At 43.5% G+C, this 21,468-nt stretch overlaps 1 protein-coding gene across 3 annotated transcripts in view; it reads left to right on the plus strand.

Moving 5' to 3' along the window:
• The window catches only part of TJP1 (tight junction protein 1), a 259,393-nt gene that overhangs the window by 4,420 nt on the left and 233,505 nt on the right, over positions 1-21,468 (plus strand). For all 3 annotated transcript variants that reach the window (XM_086364090.1, XM_086364091.1, XM_086364092.1), the window contains exon 2: positions 7,465-7,597. In XM_086364090.1, the coding sequence (XP_086220216.1) occupies positions 7,465-7,597 (133 nt within the window). The remainder of the gene's footprint in view (positions 1-7,464; positions 7,598-21,468) is intronic.

Below are 21,468 nucleotides of genomic sequence, written 5' to 3' on the forward strand. Positions count from 1 at the left end.
GATCCTCCATGAAGGATGGAGGATCCTGGCATGCTGCACTCTGGGGTCCCAAAGAGCTGAACATGACTTAGCAACTGAATGACAACAGCAGTTCAGTGAGTAAGTAAGGTTTCTGAAGTCTGATGCTTGTAAACAAAAACTAGCATTTTACTAGCATTTAGCGAGGAACCCTTCCACAGTACCCAGTGTCCTTCTGAAGTCAGCTGCCTGCTGTGCTTGGCAGTGCCTCAAGGCTCCTGTTCTCACACCCACATTCGGGAAAGGGTACCTTGTTAACTCATCCATGTTAGCTTGACTTGGTTGAAGCCATCAGTTGCTGACATTTTAGAATTAGTATATTGTAGAAGCATTGTTAGTTTTGTCCTGATGGAACTGCTTTGTTTTTACCATCTCGATTGTTTTTGCCCAATTCTGTGTTATTGTTGAGTTCTTAGCAGTGGGAGCAGCAGATGAGCTTGGGAATTATTTGTCCTAAATGAACTGCGGTCAGAAGTGGTCGTGAGCCAAATCTCCTGTGTTATAACAAAATGAGAGGGTGGACCCCGAGTTTATGCCTTTTAAGCCTATCAGCCGAATGAGAACATGACCCTGTTAAAGAAGTTATGAAGGGAATGGAAAGAGGCAGACATTTTCTCCCAAATTGCCCTCTAGGGATGATTCAGTAGAATTAAGAGGTAGGAAAAGAAAAACTTCCTTTTAAGCCAAGTGTTGATTTTTCCAGAGTTGAAGGGAAAGCACTCCAGAGTTGAAGGGTGCTTACAGCTCAGTTCCTGACTTTACTTCCCTGTCATCAGAAGCCATGCTGCTGATATTCAGGGAGTCATCTCCATAGTCTGAGGCATTCAGGTCAGACTGGGTGAGAGGGGTGCCTTGGGCAACACAGATGCTGTCTTCTCCACATCAGGAGCACTGTGGACAGGGCTTCCCTCCTGAACTGTAGATGCACCTCAGTGTTCTTGTGTGTGTTTGCGTGTCCAGCACAGAACTATCAGACCCACATATCTCCACAAATATTGTTTGTTGTTCAGTTGCTAAGTCATGTCCAACTCTTTGCAACCCCATGGACTGCAGACTTCAGGCTTCCCTGTCCTTCAATAACTCCCGGAGTTTGTTCAAATACACGTCCTTTGAGTTGGTGATGCCATCCAGCCATTTCATCCTCTGTCGTCCCCTTCTCCTCTTGCCCTCAATCTTTCCCAGCATCAGGGTCTTTTCCAGTGAATCAGCTCTTCTCATCAGGTGGCCAAAGTATTGGAGCTTCAGCTTCAGCATCAGTCCTCCCAATGAGTATTCAGGGTTGATTTCCTCTAGGATTGACTGGTTTGATCTCCTTGCTGTCCAAGAGATTCTTAAAAGTCTTTTCCAGCACCACAGTTCAAGAGCATTGTATTTGGCGCTCAGCCTTTTTTATGGTTCAACTCTCACGTCCATATATGACTGTGTCTGGAATTAATTCTCAAAATAACATTAAAATGAAAGAGAAGCAACATCTTAAATTATCTTATATCTCAAGGGTCCTCCTACTTAAATAAGAGTATAAATATTCTACGTATTTATCTGGACCTCTTTATTCCTTTTCTTCATCTCTCACCAGAGAAAGGGGGCCATGACTGAATGATGTGCTTGTTAATGGCTGGTCTTTTAGCTTCCCAAAGATCTGGTCTGAGCTGTGAAGTTACTGAGATTTCTCCCCAGGAGCTGGTTCAGTCTTGGGATAAGACCCCTTCCTCCTCCTGCTGAATGTGTGGGTAGGTGGGTTCTGCCCTACCCAATATTCCCCTGGTGGATGCCAGCTCAGCCCTCCTGGTAATTGAAGATTTTTATTGCGATCCTGATATATTTTTTGGCTCTTGCTGCTACTGCTGCTGCTGCTGCTAAGTCGCTTCAGTCGTGTACGACTCTGTGCGACCCCATAGACAGCAGCCCACCAGGCTCCCCCATCCCTGGGATTCTCCAGGCAAGAACACTGGAGTGGGTTGCCATTTCCTTCTCCAATGCATGAAAGTGAAAAGTTAAAGTGAAATCGCTCAGTCGTGTCCGACTCTTAGTGACCCCATGGACTGCAGCCTACTAGCCTCCTCCGTCCATGGGATTTTCCAGGCAAGAGTACTGGAGTGGGGTGCCATTGCCTTCTCCTTTGGCTCTTAGTCATTTTCAAAATTTGGTGGACATAAATTCTTACTGAAGACTTTAGGTTTTAGGCTTTTAGTTTGGAAAAAAGGAAATTAGTGATGCATCTCTAAGTCAGATGGAGAAAAACTTTCGGAAATATTCTTCTGTCAAAAAAGTTTATATTCCATTTGTATTAATTTCTAATATTATCATACCACCTAACCAGGGCTGTCAACATGAAGTGAGAGAGAGGAAATAAAGAGAATTCAAGACTTGTACATATATTTCTTTTAATTGGAATATAATTGCTTTATGATTTCGTGTTGGTTTCTGCTGTACAACACAGTGGATCAGCTATATCCCCTCCGTCTTGGACCTCCCACCCCACCCCCCATCACATTCCTTTTGGTCATCACAGAACACTGAGCTGAGCTTTTACTGTTTAGCACTTTCCCACTAGCTATCTGTTTTACACATGGTAGTATATATATGTCACTGCTGCTCTCTTAAGTTGTCCCACCCTCCCTTTCCCCTGCTATGTCTACAAGTTCATTCTTTATGTCTGCATCTCTGTTCCTGCCCTGCAGATAGGTTTGTCAGTACCCTTATTCCAGATTCCATGCATATGCATTAATATATGATACTTGTTTTTCCCTTTCTGACTTCACTTGGTATGACAAATTCTAGGTTCATCCACATCACTACAAATGACTCAATTCCATTCCTTTTTATGGGTGAGCAATATTCCATTGTATAGGTACCACATCTTCTTTATCCATTCCTCTATTGGTGGACATTTAGGTTGCTTCCATGTCCTGGCTGTTGTAAACAGTGCTGCAGTGGACATTGGGGTACTTGTGCCTTTTTGAATTGTGATTTTCTCAGGGTATATGTCTAGGAGAGGTATTGCTGAATCATATGGTAGCTCTATTTTTAGTTTTCTAAGAAACCTCCATGCTGTTCTCCATAGCAGCTGTACCAATTTACTTTTTCACCAGCGGTGCAAGAGGGTTCCCTTTCTCCACATCCTAAGACTTGTATTGTGCCATTCGGTTTCTGTTTACCATATGCCCTCTTCTGGAGCAGTTCTTCACTGTGTTTGTGGAAGCTCTTCCCTGCAGAAAGGAGAACAAAACTGTACAAGGTGCTGCTCTTTGTATTGAGAATCAAACATGTGAAAAGGACATCAGCAGGATTTTACTCTGGGAGGTGACTTGAAAGGTGTCCTCATTGGAACCCAATGAAATAACAAAAATATAAATGAAAAAAAGCTGCAGCATTAATAATAACAGTCTGGGTAAACAATGAAGAATACCATCAATGGCCCAGCATTTTTGAGGGATCTCTGAGAAGTAGAGATGTAGCTGAAGCTCCAATAGTTTAGCCACCTGATGGGAAAAGCTGACTCATTGGAAAAGACCCTGAGGCTGGGAAAGATTGAGGGCAGAAGGGGGCGACAGAGGTTGAGATGATTGGGTAACATCACTGACTCAGTGGATATGAATTTGAGCAAACTCTGGGAGATAGTGAAGGACAGAGGAGCATGGTGTGCTGCAGTCCTGGGGGTGCAAAGAGTTGGACACGACTTAGCAACTGAACAACAACAACAACTGAGGAGTAGTTAGTAGGCAGGAGTAGGTCTATAGAGAGAACAGCCTCGCTGAAACCATTGTCCAGAAAATGCAGAAGATTGCTGCAAAGTTAAGGGTGGATGGCTTAAGGCAGCTTCAAGGACTGGAAGGAGCTGAGGGCATGGGGGGAGTTCATCGGATACGACCGCTTGTCCTCACTGAGATGTGACGCCGAGGGGACAGCCATGTTGCTTTCTCACTGTGGCGGTACTGTGGGCACTGGGGCTGGACCTGAGATGGCCACTGCGTGCCCTGACCCAGAAGAGACATGGCCTCATATGCCTTCTGGCAGCGTGTCCTGTCTGCCAAAGCTGCTGTGGGCAGGCCTGGTAAGCGCTCCTGTGGGGATACAGAAGTTCTCCAGTGGAGATAGATGTAGACTGTACAGATCACACAGCAGTTGGGAAAAGCCAGTCTTTAGAGACTTACTTAGCATCTTCAACAGGCAGAGAAACTATAGTCTCTGAAGGAAAAAAAAACATTGGATCTACATGTTTTTCAGAAAGATACAGGAGAGAATTCTGTTAATAAAAACATACTGGACACTAGAAATGTAAAATTTACTCATTGAAGTGAAAGAATGGACAAATTGACAGAACTAAAAAGCAAATTAGAAATCTGGAGGAGTAAGCTGAAGAGTCACAAAAGAAAGGGATGAAGAGAGAGAAGTTAGGAGCTCCTAAAACTATTGATTTTTGGTTTGATAGCACTTCCCTGGTGGCTCAGACGGTAAAACGTCTGCCTACAATGTGGGAGACCCGGCTTCAATCCCTGGGATGGGAAGATCCCCTGGAGAAGGAAATGGCAACCCACTCCAGTACTCGTGCCTGGAGAATCCCATGGACAGAGGAGCCTGGTAAGCTGTAGTCCATGGGGTCACCAAGAGTCGGATATGACTGAGCAACTTCACTTTCATAGTCGCTTAATTGGAGCTTCTTTTTTCTTCTTTTTTGGAGCAAACATTTGAAACCTAAACTGAATGCCCATCACAGGGAAATGTTTAAATAAATATGGTATACTTTTACTATGAAGTGGGGCTTCCCTTATAGCTCAGTGGTAAAGAATCTGCCTGCAACGCAGGAGACTCAGGTTTGGTCCCTGGATTGGGAAGATCCCCAGGATGAAGAAAAGGCAACCCACTCCAGTATTCTTACCTGGAGAATCCCCATGAACAGAGGAGCCTGGTGGGCTACAGTCCATGAGGTTGCAAGGAGTTGGACACAACTTAGCGGCTAAACAGCAATGACAATGCTATGGTTAACCATTAAAAAAGAATGAAATAGATCTGTATGGGTTACAATGGGAAGAGTGTCAAGATAGGTAATTAAGTGAAAAATATAAGATACAGGGCAATATAAACAATTTGGTTCCTTAAAATTTTCAAAAGGAGATTAAAACATACATAGATAAATGTGATCATTTGAGAGGTTTTCCAGAAAACTGTTGGTAATGATTGTCCTTAAGAAAAATGGTAGAGATTTGGCATGAGGGTGATAAGGGAGGCCTTTTGTTTTTTTTCCTTTTTTTGATCTGTGCCTCTCCATGCTGGACACTGGATCTTAGTTCCCCAACCAGGGATTGAACTCCCACCCCTGCAGTAGAAGCTTGGAGTCCTAACTTCTGGACTTCCAGGGAAGCACCAGGCTTTTATTTGTCATTTTTGTGTCTTTCTGTACTGTTCAAATATTCTAACTGTGTGGACGGAGTACTTTTAAACTGTTCAGTTCAGTCGCTCAGTCATGTCCAACTCTTTGTGACCCCGTGAACCGCAGCATGCCAGGCCTCCCTGTCCATCACCAACTCCCGGAGTCCACCCAAACCCATGTCTGTTGTGTTAGTGATGCCATCCAACCATCCCATCCTCTGTCGTCCCCTTCTCCTCCTGCATCAGGGTCTTTTCAAATGAGTCAGCTCTTCGCATCAGGTGGCCAGAGTATTGGAGTTTCAGCTTCAATGTCAGTCCTTCCAGTGAACACCCAGGACTCATTTCCTTTAGGATGGACTGGTTGGCTCTCCTTGCAGTCCAAGGGACTCTCAAGAGTCTTCTCCAACACCAGAGTTCAAAAGCATCAATTCTTTGGCGCTCAGCTTTCTTTATAGTCCAACTTTCACATCCATACATGACCACAGGAAAAACCATAGCCTTGACTAGACAGACCTTTGTTGACAAATTAATGTCTCTGCTTTTTAATATGCTGTCTAGTTAGTCATAACTTTCCTTCCAAGGAGTAAGCATCTTCTAATTTCATGGCTGCAGTCACCATCTGCAGTGATTTTGGAGCCCAGAAAAATAAAGCCAGCCACTGTTTCTACTGTTTCCCCATCTATTTCCCATGAAATGATGGGACCAGATGCCATGATCTTAGTTTTCTGAATGTTGAGCTTTAAGCCAACTTTTTCACTCTCCTCTTTCACTTTCATCAAGAGGCTCTTTAGTTCTTCTTCACTTTCTGCCATAAGGGTGGTGTCATCTACATATCTGAGGTTATTGATATTTCTCCTGGCAATCTTGATTCCAGCTTGTGCTTCCTCCAGCCCACTGTAGGTGTACCTAAACAAGTCTCTTTTATGGTATTTACTCCTATCGTATTTTTATTAAGTTCAATTTGTTTTGCTAGTAGTCATCCTTGTGTCCTTTTCAAGCAGTAGCAGACATAGCTTATCCTTTTCAGAAAACATTTTATTTTTTTTTAAGTTTTTTTCTTTTTAATGCGGACCATTTGTAGTCTTTATTGAATTTGTTACAATATTGCTTATATTTTGTGTTTTGATTTTTGGGCCAAGAGGCATATGGAATCTTAGTTCCGCAACCAGGGATTGAACTCATGGCCTTTCCAGTGGAAGCATGGAGTCATAAAGCCTGGACACCCAGAGAAGTCCCAGAAAACAGCATTTTAAATATCAAAAGTTAAATATGTTGTGAAGGTTGATAAATTCATGAACATGAAATGTATTACAAATAGAAGCTCTGAGTATAATTAGAATGCTGTTTTTCCCAGACCTCACTTACAAATCAGTCTCATTACCTTATAATCTTTATTATTGCTGAGACCATAATCCACCGAGCAGTTTCCTCCCAGATTCCCAAGGCATCTTGTTTAGGACTGCCACCAGCAGTGGCACAGACATGGAAGAACACGTGGCAGTCTTGAGTGTGTGTTTGTATGTGTGAACACATAGCCCAGTGTGTGTTCTGTAGATGGCTTAGTTCATGTGCCGTTTCTTCTTATCTGTATTTTCTTAGTTCCATAGTAATACTGAATTAAGTGTCGGCTGTCATGGTTAGATTTTTAAAGGCTATTGTCATGCTTAACAAAAGCCTCCTGAACAGTGTCTGTGTTGGTGCACATGACGGCTGGTGCACTGGTGTGCCAGGCACCCAGCTGAGCACTTGATGAATAACTACCGCAGGGAACGGCGCTTCTCAGTCACCTAGGAAACTTCAGTCCAGTCTTGATTGCTTCTCTCACGGTCACAGAACTGACTCTCAGTGGATCCTATGTTGTAATATTTGAACTGTCGCTAGAGATCTCTAAACTCAGAAGCTGCTGAGAAATACCTACAAAGGTGCCGGATAGAAGGCAGCTCCACTGTGGTTCTTAGCTCTCTAGCTGGAAAAGAATGGCTTTTCCACAGCTGTTCTCGAGTAAATGTCTACCTCGTACTGAGAAATGTGCTCATCTGCGAGCCTGTTGTCTTAAGTGCTTTCCTCTTCTTGCAGGGTAACGCCGTCCTCTGAAAACCCCAGTGGTGCTACTTCTAGTGTCAGCCAAGGAAAGCCTTCTTTAAGACGAATTAAAGGGAGACTGCACAGGAGCAAGAGCCTCGATAGCATCGATTTCTGTGAACTCACTGTGAGTGGATGGTTTAAGACTTTTATTCCTTTTCAAAGCATATGAAAAAATTGAATTTTAAAAAATTTCATTAAAAGGCAACAGGCTTATTTTATGTTAAGCATTTTTCAGTAAAAACTGGTTTACCCAACAGATTACCAAGCGGTGTAACTTTCTTAACCAGTACCCATAGTTACGTTTATGATAAGTGGTTCATAATGATGATTCTGGTTCACAGACCAAGGTAAAGATGTGTTTCCTGAACTCTACAATAAAAACTGAGTTAAGGTCAGTGGATGAAGTAAATTTCTTGGAAAATCACAAATCCACATGTTAATGTAGGTACAGACCTAAGTATTTGATGAACCCCAAACACCCAACTTCCTGGTAGTTCTGGAAAATAGAGGTGCACTCCTATTATTATATTAGGACAGATCCTGGTTCAGTTAACGGTGGTGATTTCTTTTCGTTCTTGGTGGTTAACATTAGTGGTCTTTTTTCACCAGGCAAGGTAACAGGTTTTCACAAGGCATATGGTAAATTTGTGATGTCTTTAGAGAACACCGCCACGTTCAGGCCCCATTGTCCTTTCCTGTTAATTGTGTTGTCCTGGTCTAGAAGAGCTACTTAATGCCATAAAGGAAACACTAGGGTTTTCTCTATGAGAAAACCAGCTGTGAGATTTTTTTTCATATGTATGTGCTGTAGGATTCATTGGCAAATTAATGGATGTTTGGGATGCTTAGACTAGATATGTTAATTTCTCCCCTTTTTGAGCTCTGAGAAATTCAGAATTATGAAAATACCACTGACCATTATTGTTTCAAAAAGCAGTTAGAAAGTATAGAAGTAAAGCCTGTCTTTTTTGAAGATAGAACTGGAACATCTTTTACCTATAATTGATGAAAAGTTTTAGTAATAATGGATGTTTTGGGTTTTTTTCCTTCATTTTCCAACATCTTCATTAAAATAATTTTACCCAACTATTTTACTTAAAAGTACACTTGACCATGTCAGTCTTAAGAAGGTAAAATGTGACCTATCAGAAGATGTTCAAACAATAACTGAAAAAGGTAAAAAGATGGTAAATTCTTGCTGAGTAGACCTACCAGAATGACAGAGGAAAATAGAAGTCTGTCTAAAATAAAGCGAACTGAGAAACAAATTTTAATTATTTGTTAATTCAAATTTGAGAATAATATACAAATGAGAGTTGAAATTCCATCACATTATTTTATATGATGTAAAATCTTATTGTTATTATCATTACTGAAGCATAATCAGCTAACTGATTAATTTGGCATGTCATAAAGTATGCTTACTTGCTTAAACAATTTTTTGTGGTTGGGGAAGATGTTAAAATTTTTCTGGAATGTGACAGGAGAAAAGCTTAACTTCTTATAAGGTTAACTTCAGTTTCTCAAATAATAGATTATTTCATCTGTGAGGAAAAGTTGGTTAATAGAGTTATCTTTTTATTGTCATGGTCATGATTACAAATTATTGATGGTAGATTTCCTGTCTCATTCTGTGTATGAAAGAGCTGATTTGGCTGAAGATAGTTTACAGTCTAAGCATGGGAAAAATAGCACTGGCCAGGTGCAGACTTAGTTTATTTCTTTGTGATGATCTTTCTTGTTTGACTTTATCTCAAAGGTGAAACGTTTTAACATCTCTCTGGGGAAAGATTCTGACATTAGGTTCAAGGAGAGCTACAGCTGAGTTCAGGAAAGTGGATTCTGGGGAGGAGCTGTGGGTACTGGTATGGGATGTACTTGGCCGCACACACTGTCCTGGCTCTGACTTTGGTGTTCTACTTTCTGCAGAGTGCATTGAAAGGCCACATTCTGACAGTTCATCTACTTGTCAGCGATGGGAATGTATTAATGAAATGTAATTACCACAATCAGTTTGCATTTTTTGCAATTTGATTTTCTGTCTCAGGTTTTTGCAGTTATGGTTGGTGGGGCAGCAATTTTATATTTTGTTGTTTAACATTTTTAGATTGTCAGAAATTTTTTAAATGAACATAATGTAACATTTTTAGCAAAGCAATGAACTGATGATTTTCTGAACAATAAAATAATAGAAAGAACACTCTCCCAGCTTGGCTATTCCCACTTTCTACCACAAGCTGCAGCCAGATAATACTGTAGTATCCAGAAGATATTAGGACATGGAGTTTCTTTGGCCTGGGGCTGAAAAAGGACTTTATCCCCCCACTTTCAAATTTTATCTTTTTTTTTTTTTTTTAAAGGAGTGTTACCCTTTTAAAAAACAGTTTAGAAAAGGATTTCATGGGAGGCAAAAAGTATTTAGATTTGATTCTCTAATGCAGTTGGCTCTACCATATAATTGTGGAGAACCAGATTTTAAAACCTTTGCCACAAAGTCTTAACAGGTAGATGCTCCCTGGGAAAGGGTCCACGATGACTTCCAATGGGACAGGAGCACACACCCTCACTCTCGTCAGGATATAGCTCAGCCATTGCAGGACTCTCTTTAGAGATGTTCTTCTAGTTCAAGCAGACTGGAAAATTTGTCATACTGTACGGTAATTTTTAAATTGTAAAAATTTTTATTAACTCTATGGCTTCCTTTGTCAGCTGCCATAGTAAACAGAGAGCCTTGAAATTGAAAGACTAAAACTTAGTTCATGGTCTAAGTTCATGGTCATGAACTAAAACTTCATTCACGTGGATATATATCAAATTTGTGTGACCAGCAGAAGAACATGTAGTATTTTTACACTTTGCTTTTAACTTTGCCTGAGAAAAAATGCAATCTTTATTGATTTTGGAAGAACTTGGCAAGTGGAGCAGCAGGTCCACTTGCCATGGTGTCAAGGTCCTGATTTCTGGCTGAGAGGCTTCAAGTTCCAGCTGAGACCATTGGCTTTGGTTCTGGCGTCAGAGAGATGCCATTTCACCCCTGGGGAGAGGTGATTGTTTCAGCTTTCTCTGTGGGGATTTAATGAGATGGTCTTTCCAGTTCATTTGGTAAACCCTGCAGCATCATAGATTGACATCCCATTTTCCTGAGGGGACTGGAATCCATCCAGTCTGCCGAGGTCCTCAGACAGCTCCCGGGGATGTTGGTACAGTTTTCTCAGGCGAGGCCTGGAATGGACGAGTCTGTTATGAAGATGTGTTACACCTAGAAAACCTGAGCCGTTCTTCAACACTTTCATGTGTAAAATGCTATATAAACGACGTGACAAGTTCCTTTTCTCCCTTGGGGTGATGGAGTGATGTATTGATGATCCATGTGAAGAAGAGAAGTCTTGAGATCTAGCTAATGGTATTTCTGTTCTTAGCTCTTCCATGCCACTGTAGTGTCCTTGCATCAACTTTAGAGCCATCGAGTTGCATTTTCACTTCTGTCCCTTCCTCCCTCTCGGATCCTGAAGTGTATTGTCAAAGAGTCTTAAGTGATACTTTAAAAATTCAACAGACTGCTTGGAATTTGATGGCTTTTCTTAATTATTCCTCCCCTCTAAAATAGGAGCCAGCTGGGTGGGACTCCTTCCATTTGGGAAGCTGTTCTGAACGTGAACTTAAGGAATTTATTTCCTACTTTGTGGGTGTAAACCTTGATTGCTAATTTCTCTTTCTTCCAACAGAGAAATACTACAAAAACTCTGCACAATAAATGGAAACAGTGAACTAATTAAAAACTTATGTCTCTGTTCACTTAGCCTTGAGTGAAAGAAGGATTCAGTCATCACTGAGAACCCTTAGGCAAAATGATACATGTTTCAAACCCTTCCAGGAGTATTTATATGTGAAGATATTATTTGGAGTGTTACATTTTGGGGCCAGTAAGTCACATTTCACTGCTGCATGAATAATAGTTCTGTGGTTTTGTAATGATCAGCAGTTTTCACATTTGAAAAGAAACATTTTCTCCTGGTAAAGGGGCATCTGTGTAGGCTCTTGGAGGATCTGTATACCCCTGTGGGAATTTCAGTGACGAAATTTTCTCCTTCTTCCCTTCCCCACGACCTCCTCCTGTGAGATGTGCAGCATGCTGAAGCCTGATTTTGAAACTAAATGTCCCTTTGACCTTGGCCGTATGTCAGGTTTGCTTTACTGGTGCCTGACAGATGAATGACAAGCTGGCAGTTAAGGTGCAAAGTCTGTGGAGGGAGAAGATGCACGGGACACTGAACACCAGCTAACCCTGCTTCCTGGTTTGGTGGGAGGAGTCTGCTGCTCCCTGTTCCCTGCTGACCCCCACACCTGCCTCATCCGAGGAGAGTTTAGAAGAAACAGCAGTGAGCCTCGTGGGTCCTCTCCGCTCCTCTCACCCTGAGCTCTAATGATGTGGCATCTTTCTCTTCTCTTTGGGTATCTCTGTGTAGTTGGGGATGCTGACCCCAGGCCATCTGCACATCTCACTGCATTCTCGCCTCTCAGTGCATGGTCTACTCCCCACTGATGATGTGCCTCAGCTTCTCAAAGGCAGGGAGCATGTCTTTTGTATTCCCCAGATGCTGAGCATGACGGGTCTGTGCTCATTCAGTGTTTGTTGGTTGATTGTGTTGGTTAACTCTTTGCTTCAATAGCTATGGTAGCTGAGTAGAGGAAAGCTGAGAGACCACTAAATATTAAAGTGATGAGGCTGAGGAGCAAAAGGACATGGAAAATAATGGCACTCGTGTGACATACAGGAAAAGGAAGCAGCTTCATATATTGGCTCCTGTTACGGCGGATATGCCTGAACATGAAGCAATAAGGGGAACATTTTGTTTGAATAACCAAAGTAGATGTGGCGGTACTGATGGAGGTAGAGGAGGTAAGTGTTGGAGGTGGAGGTGGTGGTGAGGGTCATGGTGATTAAGATGGTGGAGTAGTATTGGTGATAGTGGAGGTGAAAGTGATAGTGGTGGTGGTGGCAGAGGTGATGGTAACGGTGGTGATGGTCATGGTGTGGTGGCGATGGTAGTGATAGTGGAGGTGGTGGTGGAGATGGAGTTGGTAGTGATAGTGGACGTGGCAGTGGTGGAGATGGTACTGGTGTGGTGATGGAGGTGGTGTTATGGTGATGGAGGTGGTGATGGGGATGATTGTGGTGGTGGTGCTGCGATAGTTGTGGCAGTGGAATGGAGGTGTGATGGTGGTAGAGGTGATGGACATGATGGTGGTAATAATGGTGGTGGCAGTAATTGTGATGGAGATGATGGTAGTGGTACAGATGGTGGTGGTGGTGGTGGTGGTGATGATGGTGGAAGAGATGATTATGGCAGCTTCTGTTCTCAAAATTGCCATGCCCTTCACATTTTGAGGCAGTGAAAATGTTCCTGATTGCATATTAAACACTGACTCAGAGTGGCCTGAACTTTCAGGATGTTTATCAGGTCACATTCCTAGAGGTGCAGAATCTAGTGGGGTGATCTTCAGAACTCACTGAATCCAGTGGACTTCATCAGTAGGATTGTCACATGATGAGTGTGGCACAGGCCTCACATCCACATGGATGAGGTCTGGAAGGAGGGGAGTCTCTCCTACAAGCATGGAAACCCTCCCCTGGAGCTCCCTTTACCCCTTCCCATTTTTTTCATCAGGCCTTTTCCTGGACCAGGATTTGGCAAATGATGTGTATTGATTTGCTTAGCTTGGGCTCTTTGACCAAAGAAGTGCAAAAAAAAAAAAAAAAATCCATAAACAAACAACAGCTATATGTATGTAAGAGTTGGGTGATTGAATTACAGTAATTTATTAATGTTATTTATAATAGTAATAAAATCAGCTGCCAAGGATTTTTCTCAGTAGGCTTCTAGGATAGGCAGTCATGGGCCCAGCAGCCCTCTGCTGTGATGAGACCCAGCTCTCTCCACCTGTGCACGCCCCCTCAGTCTGTAGGCCTGGGTCCTCAGGCCTGTCTCCTGTGGCCTCCACATGGCTGCTGCAGGACTGCCCTCATATCTTGTGTTTCCTTGAGAAGCACGAGCCAGCCTAAAGGGGAGACTTTGTCCCCAGGAAGCCTTGTCCAGTTATTTCAGAGGAGATCATGTTCTCTTAGGGATGTCCTCCTATATCTCTTTGGCAGCAACTGTGTCATGTTGTCCTCCCCAGTTCTGAGGAAGGAGAAGAAGTGGGAAGTGTTGGTAGCACAGGGCTATAGGGGATAAAGTAAGGTTCTGCTGGTGAGGAAGAAGGAGGAAGTGGGTATTGTGTCAGTAACTGGCAAGATCCACTTATATACCCTTGCAGGTCTGGAGCTCACCCCTGTACAGACCAGATAGTTAATGCTTAATTCAAGCCAAATCTGAAGGGGTTAAGTTACGATGGATCTGGTGCTCTGTGAAAGGTGTGTGTGCCCCAGCATCAGTATGATGTCCCAGGAGAAGCATAATCAAAACCTGTACGGTTCGTGACATTGTACAGGAGGTGGTGATCAAAACCATCCCCAAGAAAATTGCAAAAAGCAAACTGGCTGTCTGAGGAGGCCTTATAAGTAGCTGAGAAAAGAAGAGACACAACAGGCAAAGGAGAAAAGGAAAGATACACCCATCTGAATGCAGAATTCCAAAGAATAGCAAGAGAGATAAGAAAGCCTTCCTAAGTGAATCAGTGCAAAGAAATAGAGGAAAACAATAGAATGAGAAAGACTAGAGATCTCTTTAAGAAAATTAGATACCAAGGGAACATTTCATGCAAAGATGGGCACAATAAAGGACAGACAGTATGGACCTAACAAAAACAGAAGATACTAAGAAGAGGTGGCAAGAATACACAGAAAAGCTGTACAAAAAAGATCTTTATAACCCGGATAACCACTGTGGTGTGATCATTGACCTAGAGCCTGACATCCTGGAATGCAAAGTCAATTGGGCCTTAGGAAGCATCACTGTGGGCAAAGCTAGTGGAGGTAATGGAATTCCAGCTGAGCTATTTGAAATCCTGAAAGGTGATGCTGTGAAAGTGCTGCACTCAAAATGCCAGCAAATTTGGAAAACTCAGCAGTGGCCACAGGACTGGAAAAGGTCAGTTTTCATTACAATCCCAAAGAACGGCAATGCCAAAGAATGTTCAAACTACCACACAGTTGCACTTATTTCACATGCTAGCAAAGTAATGCTCAAAATTCACCAAGCTAAGCTTCAACAGTACATGAACCAAGAACTTCCAGATGTTCAAGCTGGTTTTAGAAAAGGCAGAGGAACCAGAGATCAAATTGCCAACATCAGTTGGGTCATAGAAAAAGCAAGAGAGTTCCAGAAATGCATCTGCTTCATTGAGTACGCTAAACCTTTTGACTGTGTGGATCACAACAAACTGTGGAGAATTCTTAAAGAGATGCGAATACCAGACTGCCTTACTTGCCTCCTGAGAAACCTATATGCAGATCAAGAAGCAATAGTTAGAACCAGATGTGGAACAAGGAACTGGTTCTAAATTGAGAAAGGAGTATGTCAAGGCTCTATATTATCACCCTGCTTATTTAACTTATATGCAGAGTACATCATGCAAAATGTGAGAATGGGTGAAGCTCAAGCTGGAATCAAGACCAGGAGAAATATCAATAACCTCAGATATGTAGTGACACCACCCTTATGACAAAAAGTGAGGAGGAACTAAAGAGACTCTGGATGAAAGTGAAAGAAGAGAGTGAAAAAGCTGGTCTAAAACTCAGCATTCAAAAAACTAAGATCATGGCATCCGGTCTCATCACTTCATGGCAGATAGATGGGGAAACAATGGAAACAGTGACAGACTTTATTTTCTTGGGCTCCAAAATCTCTGCCGATGGTGACTGCAGCCATGAAATTAAAAGACACTTGCTCCTTGGTAAAAAAGCTATGACAAACCTAGACAGCATATTAAAAAGCAGAGACATTACTTTGCCAACACAGGTCCATCTAGTCAAAGCTATGGTTTTTCCAGTAGTCATGTATAGATGTGAGAGTTGGACCATAAAGAAAGCTGACTGCCGAAGAATTGATGCTTTTGAACTGTGGTGTTGGAGAAGACTCTTGAGAGTCCCTTGAACTGCTTGAGAGCAAGCTGTAGATACGATGTCCCACGGCCTCTAAACTCTTTTGGGTTTAGTTCCCTCACACTAGGCCTTTCTCTGCCTAATCACGATGCAGCCCATAGAACCAAGGCAGGAAGTCAGCACTGTCAGGGCAGTTCTGTCCAGTCCACATCTCCCATCCAAGCATGCATTGTTTCTGGGTGTCGTATCTCTTATTGGCGGTTTGAACAGATCCTCATCCGGGGTCTGTTCCGTGTTTCCTCACGACCAACCTCAGGTTCTGTGCTCAAGCAGAAATAGTCTGTCCTCACCAGTCCAGGCTCCCTGAGTGGCCGCATCGCTGGGTGCCTATGTGCTGTGGCCAGTCCCGGCCCTCTGTGGAAGGAACGTGGCTGGAGGGTACAGAGATCCACCAGAATCACCACCCAAAGCAGTTTCCCAGAGTCACAGGATTCAGCTTGGGGAACAGAAGGGTCTGGCTGTTGGAACTTCCCTGGTGGTCCAGTGGCTGAGACTCTGTGCCCCCAATGCAGGGGACCCTCTGATTCAATCAGGCTCAATCTCTGATTAGGGAACTAGATCCCACATGCCCCAGCTAAAGATCCCCATGCTATAACTAAGACCCAGTACAGCCAATTCAATATTGAAATAAAAAAAAAGAATCAGGTTGCCGATGTGATTTCATGACTTCCATAGACCAGTCTGAATGCAGTTGTCAGTTGACAGCCAGTTAGTGGGAGCTGCATTGTCTGTAATGGTCACTTCTCCATTAAACTATGAATGTCCAGATGTTTCTAAGGGACTCTTACAGACAGTCTTACAAGGACTTTGTAAATGGTTGATAAACACAGCGGCTCTAATCACTCTTGTTCTTGTAACATTGTCAGCCTGTCTTTATCCAGCAGGCTTTTTGGATTGCTTTTGGAACTCAGAATTTTGTCTCCATCTTGGACTTTTGCTGATATCTCTGATCTCTTCAGAGTTTCTTTTCACTAACAACTGCTAGTTACAAAGTTTGTTGGCTCTAGTTTTAGGCAGGATTTTATTTGTCAGAACTGAGGAGAAAACGGTCCTTTCAGAAATTTAGGTCTTAAGGAAAAAATATAAAAAATACAATTTACAAGCACTGAATGAGAAACCTTTGGATGGAGGGAAGCGGAACACAGTGTATATATTTGAGCAAACTGGGTAGAAGCCAGAGACTCAGAGAAATTGGCCAGTGAGAAATTCCCAACTGGTGAGTTGACCATGTGCATGCTAAGTCGCTTCATTCATGTCCAACTTTCCGCATTGCCATGGACTGTAGCCCGCCAGGCTCCTCTGTCCATGGGATTTTCCAGGCAAGAATACTGTGGGTTGCCATGCCCTCTTCTAGGGGATCGTCTCGACCCAGGGATTGAAATCTTGTCTGTTCTCTTTTGTGCTTTGACAGGCGGGTTCTTTACCACTAGTGCCACCTGGGAAGCGTGGAGAAGCCTTAGTTTAGTTTTCTGCATTAGTTTGTATTTCAGTCTCAGGAAAGCTGCTCCTGGATTTTGTCTGACCATCTCCCTCAAGGGCTCCGGTTCCTTTTGTGGGCAGGACTGGAGGCCTGTGGCCACTTTCCCCTCCAGCTCTCTAGTCACTGCCCGCCCCATAGCCTCACTTCTATTCATGCAGAGCAAGACAGTAGCCCACTGCAGAACACTCCTGAGCCTTGTGTTCGGTTCATCTGGAATCCCTCTCTCCCACACCTTTCTCTCTCTCTCTCTCTCTCTTTCTCACACACACACACACCATTACCACCACCACCATCTCGTCTGCCTTTAAATGGTCTTGATTTAATAGAAAAGGCAGAAATGTCAACAACATCACTCCACCACAGACAGTAGTAGAGGCCATGCTCATTCCTGCCTGGTGCCGAAGAGAATCACCAAGAACTGACCTGGAACTGGACCTGAAGGAGGCATCTGACTTTGTAAGGGGGAAGGTGGGGGGTGTCCCCAGGTTGAGGGAGCTAGGGTATGGGGATGAGCTGGGAGCTGCCAGGGCCCTGTAAGGGACCGCAGGTTGTTCTGAGCCTGGAGCTCTGCAGAGCTCTACCCTCCCCGCCAGCCTGGAGCTCCATGTTCACCTATTCTACTTCAGGAGGGCAGGAGAACAGGCTCCATTTCATTGGGGGAAAAGGATTCTGTTATGAGGATGCTTCTGGGAACTAAGAGAACTAAAGCGTGAACCAGAGAGCATGGCCAGGTCAAAGGTGGGGCATAGGAGGCGAGCGAGGAGAGGACATTTGTGGATGGGTGTTAGCTGAGGAGAACAGTTTCCAGAAAGGAGTGAATGACTTGCAGGTGTGTGGAGGAGGGGAAAGGACCTGCCTGTGGTCAGAGAGGGTCATTTAAGGAGTGGGAACCAGAATTTGTCTTTTTTACTTTTTATCTTGAGAAGAGAAACAGTGTAATTATTTTGTATAGTCACAGAACAAAGAGCCATGTCATGGACACTGACAGTTGTACCATCTTCTTGACAGCACCTCCTCCAGGGCTATGAGAGGGCCCAGGGCAGTGAACTCAGCCTCCAGGTTCTATACTTACAGTGGCGGGTAGGGTAGGGAGGGGAGCGTTTGGGGGTTGCTAGTGACATTAGCCGAGGACAGTGGGATGACAGGCAGGCAGGGCAAAAGAGGTTGAAAAAATTATAGAAATAAAAAGATTATTTTCATGTCTGCTAAATGAGTAAATTTTTGGAAATAATACTTTTCTACCTAAAATGGAAGAAAAGCTATGATAAACCTAGACAGCATATTAAAAAGCAGAGACATTACTTTGCTGATAAAGGTTCATCTAGTCAAAGCTATGGTTTTTCCAGTAGTCATGTATGGATGTGAGAGTTGGACCATAAAGAAAGCTGAGCACCGAAAAATTGATGCTTTTGAACTGTGGTGTTGGAGAAGAGTCCAAGAGAGTCCAAGACTCTCAAGAGTCTCTTGGTCTGCAAGGAGATCCAACCAGTCCCTCCTAAAGGAAATCAGTCCTGAATATTCATTGGAAGGACTGATGCTGAAGCTGAATTTCTAGTCCTTTGGCCACCTGAAGTGAAGAACTGACTCGTTAGAAAAGACCCTGATGGTGGGAAAGATTGAAGGCAGGAGGAGAAGGGGATGACAGAAGATGAGATGGCTGGATGGCATTGAGATGACTTGATGGACATGAGTTTGAGCCAGCTCTAGAAATTGGTGATGGACAGGGAAACCTGGCGTGCTGCAGTCCATGGAGTCGCAAAGAGTTGGACATGACTGAGTGACTGAACTGATTGACCTGAAATGGATCTGTTTCAGGTTTTTAGAAAGGATCTTGTTTTATTACTTTTAACTCAAGTAACTGAGTCATTTGATTTCCATATTTGTCGCTGAACAGAATAAATAATCTCTGAAAAAAAATAATAACATAGTATACTTGTGTCTGTGTGCACACACACTGTAATTTCAAGGATATGTAGAAATTGGTTACCTGGTTATTATGTGACATTTTTTCCTCTTTTTTATTTTTTAAATTATGAAAGTATGATAACCCATTTACAGGAGACTTGGAAAATACAGAACAAGGTTACATATAGTTCTACTATAACAATTATTTTTTTAAGTAGATAAGATATTTAATTGAAGTTTCAATATCAAACTCTCAAAAATTAATAAAATAAGTAGACAGAAAAGTAGAAGGTTATAGTAGACCTGAAAAGCACTATGAACCAATTCAGTGTAATTAGGGTTTATATGATTTTCATGCAACAGTAGGATATAAATTCTGTTCAAATTCCCATAGACTATAAACCAGGAGAAACTGGACATAAATCTAGGTGCCAAAATTTCATGGTCTAAAGGTATTGAAATCATACAGAATCTGTTCTCTTATCACTGTGGAATTAGGTTAGAAATCATATCAAAAGCTATTTGAAAATACCCCACATATTTTCAAGGGCAATGTCACATCTACCAAGAGAGATCTTTGACTTAGCCATTGAAAGCCTCAGTAAAATTGTGAATGTTAGTCACTTAGTCATGTCTAATTCTTTGCAACCCCATGGACTGTAGCCCACAAGTCTCCTCTGTCCATGGGGTTTTTCAGGCAAGAATACTGGAGTGGGTTGCCATTTCCTTCTCCAGAGGATCTTTCCGACCCAGGGATCGAACCCAGGTCTCCTGCATTGTGGGCAGACCCTTTACCATCTGAGCCACCATCAAAGTGCAAAAGACTTCAGTAAAGTTAAAAGACTGAAAAAGCGCAGGGAGTGATTGCAGAGTTGCTGCTGTTGTTCTTCAGTTGCTAAGTGGTGTGCTGCTTACTGTGACCCCGTAGATTGCAACATTTTCAATTGAAATTTCAAAATTTTTCATTTTAAGATAAGAAATTAATATCAAAGAGACTTAAAAAACCCATATATTTGGAAATTGTCTACTTTTAAATGATGGATGTGTCTAAGAAACCATAACAAGGAAAATTAGAAAATATTTGTAACTGAATAAAAAGGAAAAGAAATTACCCAAATTTGTTGCATGCAACCAACAGCTGCTGAGTGTTAGGAGGGGAAATGAAAGATTCAGAATGTGTAGTTTGCTGTCTCTGCTGTTTGCTGTCTTTGGGATGCCCACATTTGTGGTCACTCGATAGTCAGTAGTGAGGGCTGTTGACTGTGGGCCTGGTATAGGAGGTGCCAACTCTTGGCCTGAGCTGGGGCGGCCCTAAGAGGACAGCAGGCGGAGAGGAGGCCTTTGATGTCCTCGGTGCTTTTTCACTGTGTCCTTTCTGGTGGCGGGTGGGGGAGGGTAACGCCACTTCTCTTCAGTGGTAACTTCATAGATCATAGGAGCGCTTGCTCTTCAGAGCCTGTCTGGGTGCAGATACAAGACCCAGTCCTCCCTGATCTCTACGTGGCCTGGTTTTTCTGGAAACCACCCCTGCTCTGAGAGTCCCCCATCGGCTTGGAACTGGCTCTCACCTTCAGAGGTGTTGAGAGCCTGCCCCCGAGGTGGACAGAGGCACAGGACAGATGGGAAGTGGGGCTGGTGGGCAGAGGTTGGTGGCTGAGGGCTCTGCCTTGGGAGGAGGCTGAAGCCTGACAGGAGAGGCCCAGGCAGCTGGAAGAGCAGGTCCCAGCCCACAGACCTGGTCCAGGGCAGAGGGCCAGGACACTGGGACGTCCTGTAGGTCCCAGAATCAGAGGAAGCCATCCATGACCTTTACATACAACTTTACTGTTAATGAAAAGGTCATAGATATCACACACAACCTTTTCTGTATTGCACTGGCAGTGAAATACAGGTGTGAGCAGGGCAGATATCCATTAACTGGGGCTCAGATCTTGAAAGTCAGCTTTGGCTGAAGCCCCCAAGGGCTTCTCCGTGAGGCAGCCGTGGGCCTGGCAGCTGTTTCCCTTTGGGGAAGCTACCTGCATGTGGTCACCTGGTCCAGGACACTGGGCCTGAGGCTGGGCAGAGAGAGAGTCTGGTAGGAGACTATTCCCGGATCTCTCTACAGAACACATGGCCTTCTCCCTGCTGCCTGGGCAGGATAGCTGGTGGCCACTTGGGGGCAGGGCTTCCCAGCAAGTGACCTGCCACCCAAGAGAACCAGCCACTGGGGCCTTGCTGCCTGAAAGCTTCCTTCTTCCTACTTCCTGCCTGTCGCACCTCTGCTTAAATTTGTGACTGGTGGACTTTAAGATGGAAATGAAAGTGGAAGGCCTTTCCACCTGGAAGGTGTTTGGTTGTTTGACTCTCTGGAAGCTCTTGGTATTTAGAAGGTGCTGCTGAGGGCAGAGAAGTGTACGGGGCCACCCTGTGCTTGTCTAAAGGTGACTTACATGCTGGGGACTCTGATAATTGAGGATAGCTGCAGCACGATGTGGAGAAGGCAATGGCACCCACTCCAGTACTC

Source organism: Bos grunniens, chromosome 21 (genome assembly GCF_055505025.1).
Source record: "Bos grunniens cultivar Pamir isolate PY7600 chromosome 21, Bosgru_T2T1.0, whole genome shotgun sequence".
Taxonomy (NCBI): Eukaryota; Metazoa; Chordata; class Mammalia; order Artiodactyla; family Bovidae; genus Bos; species Bos grunniens.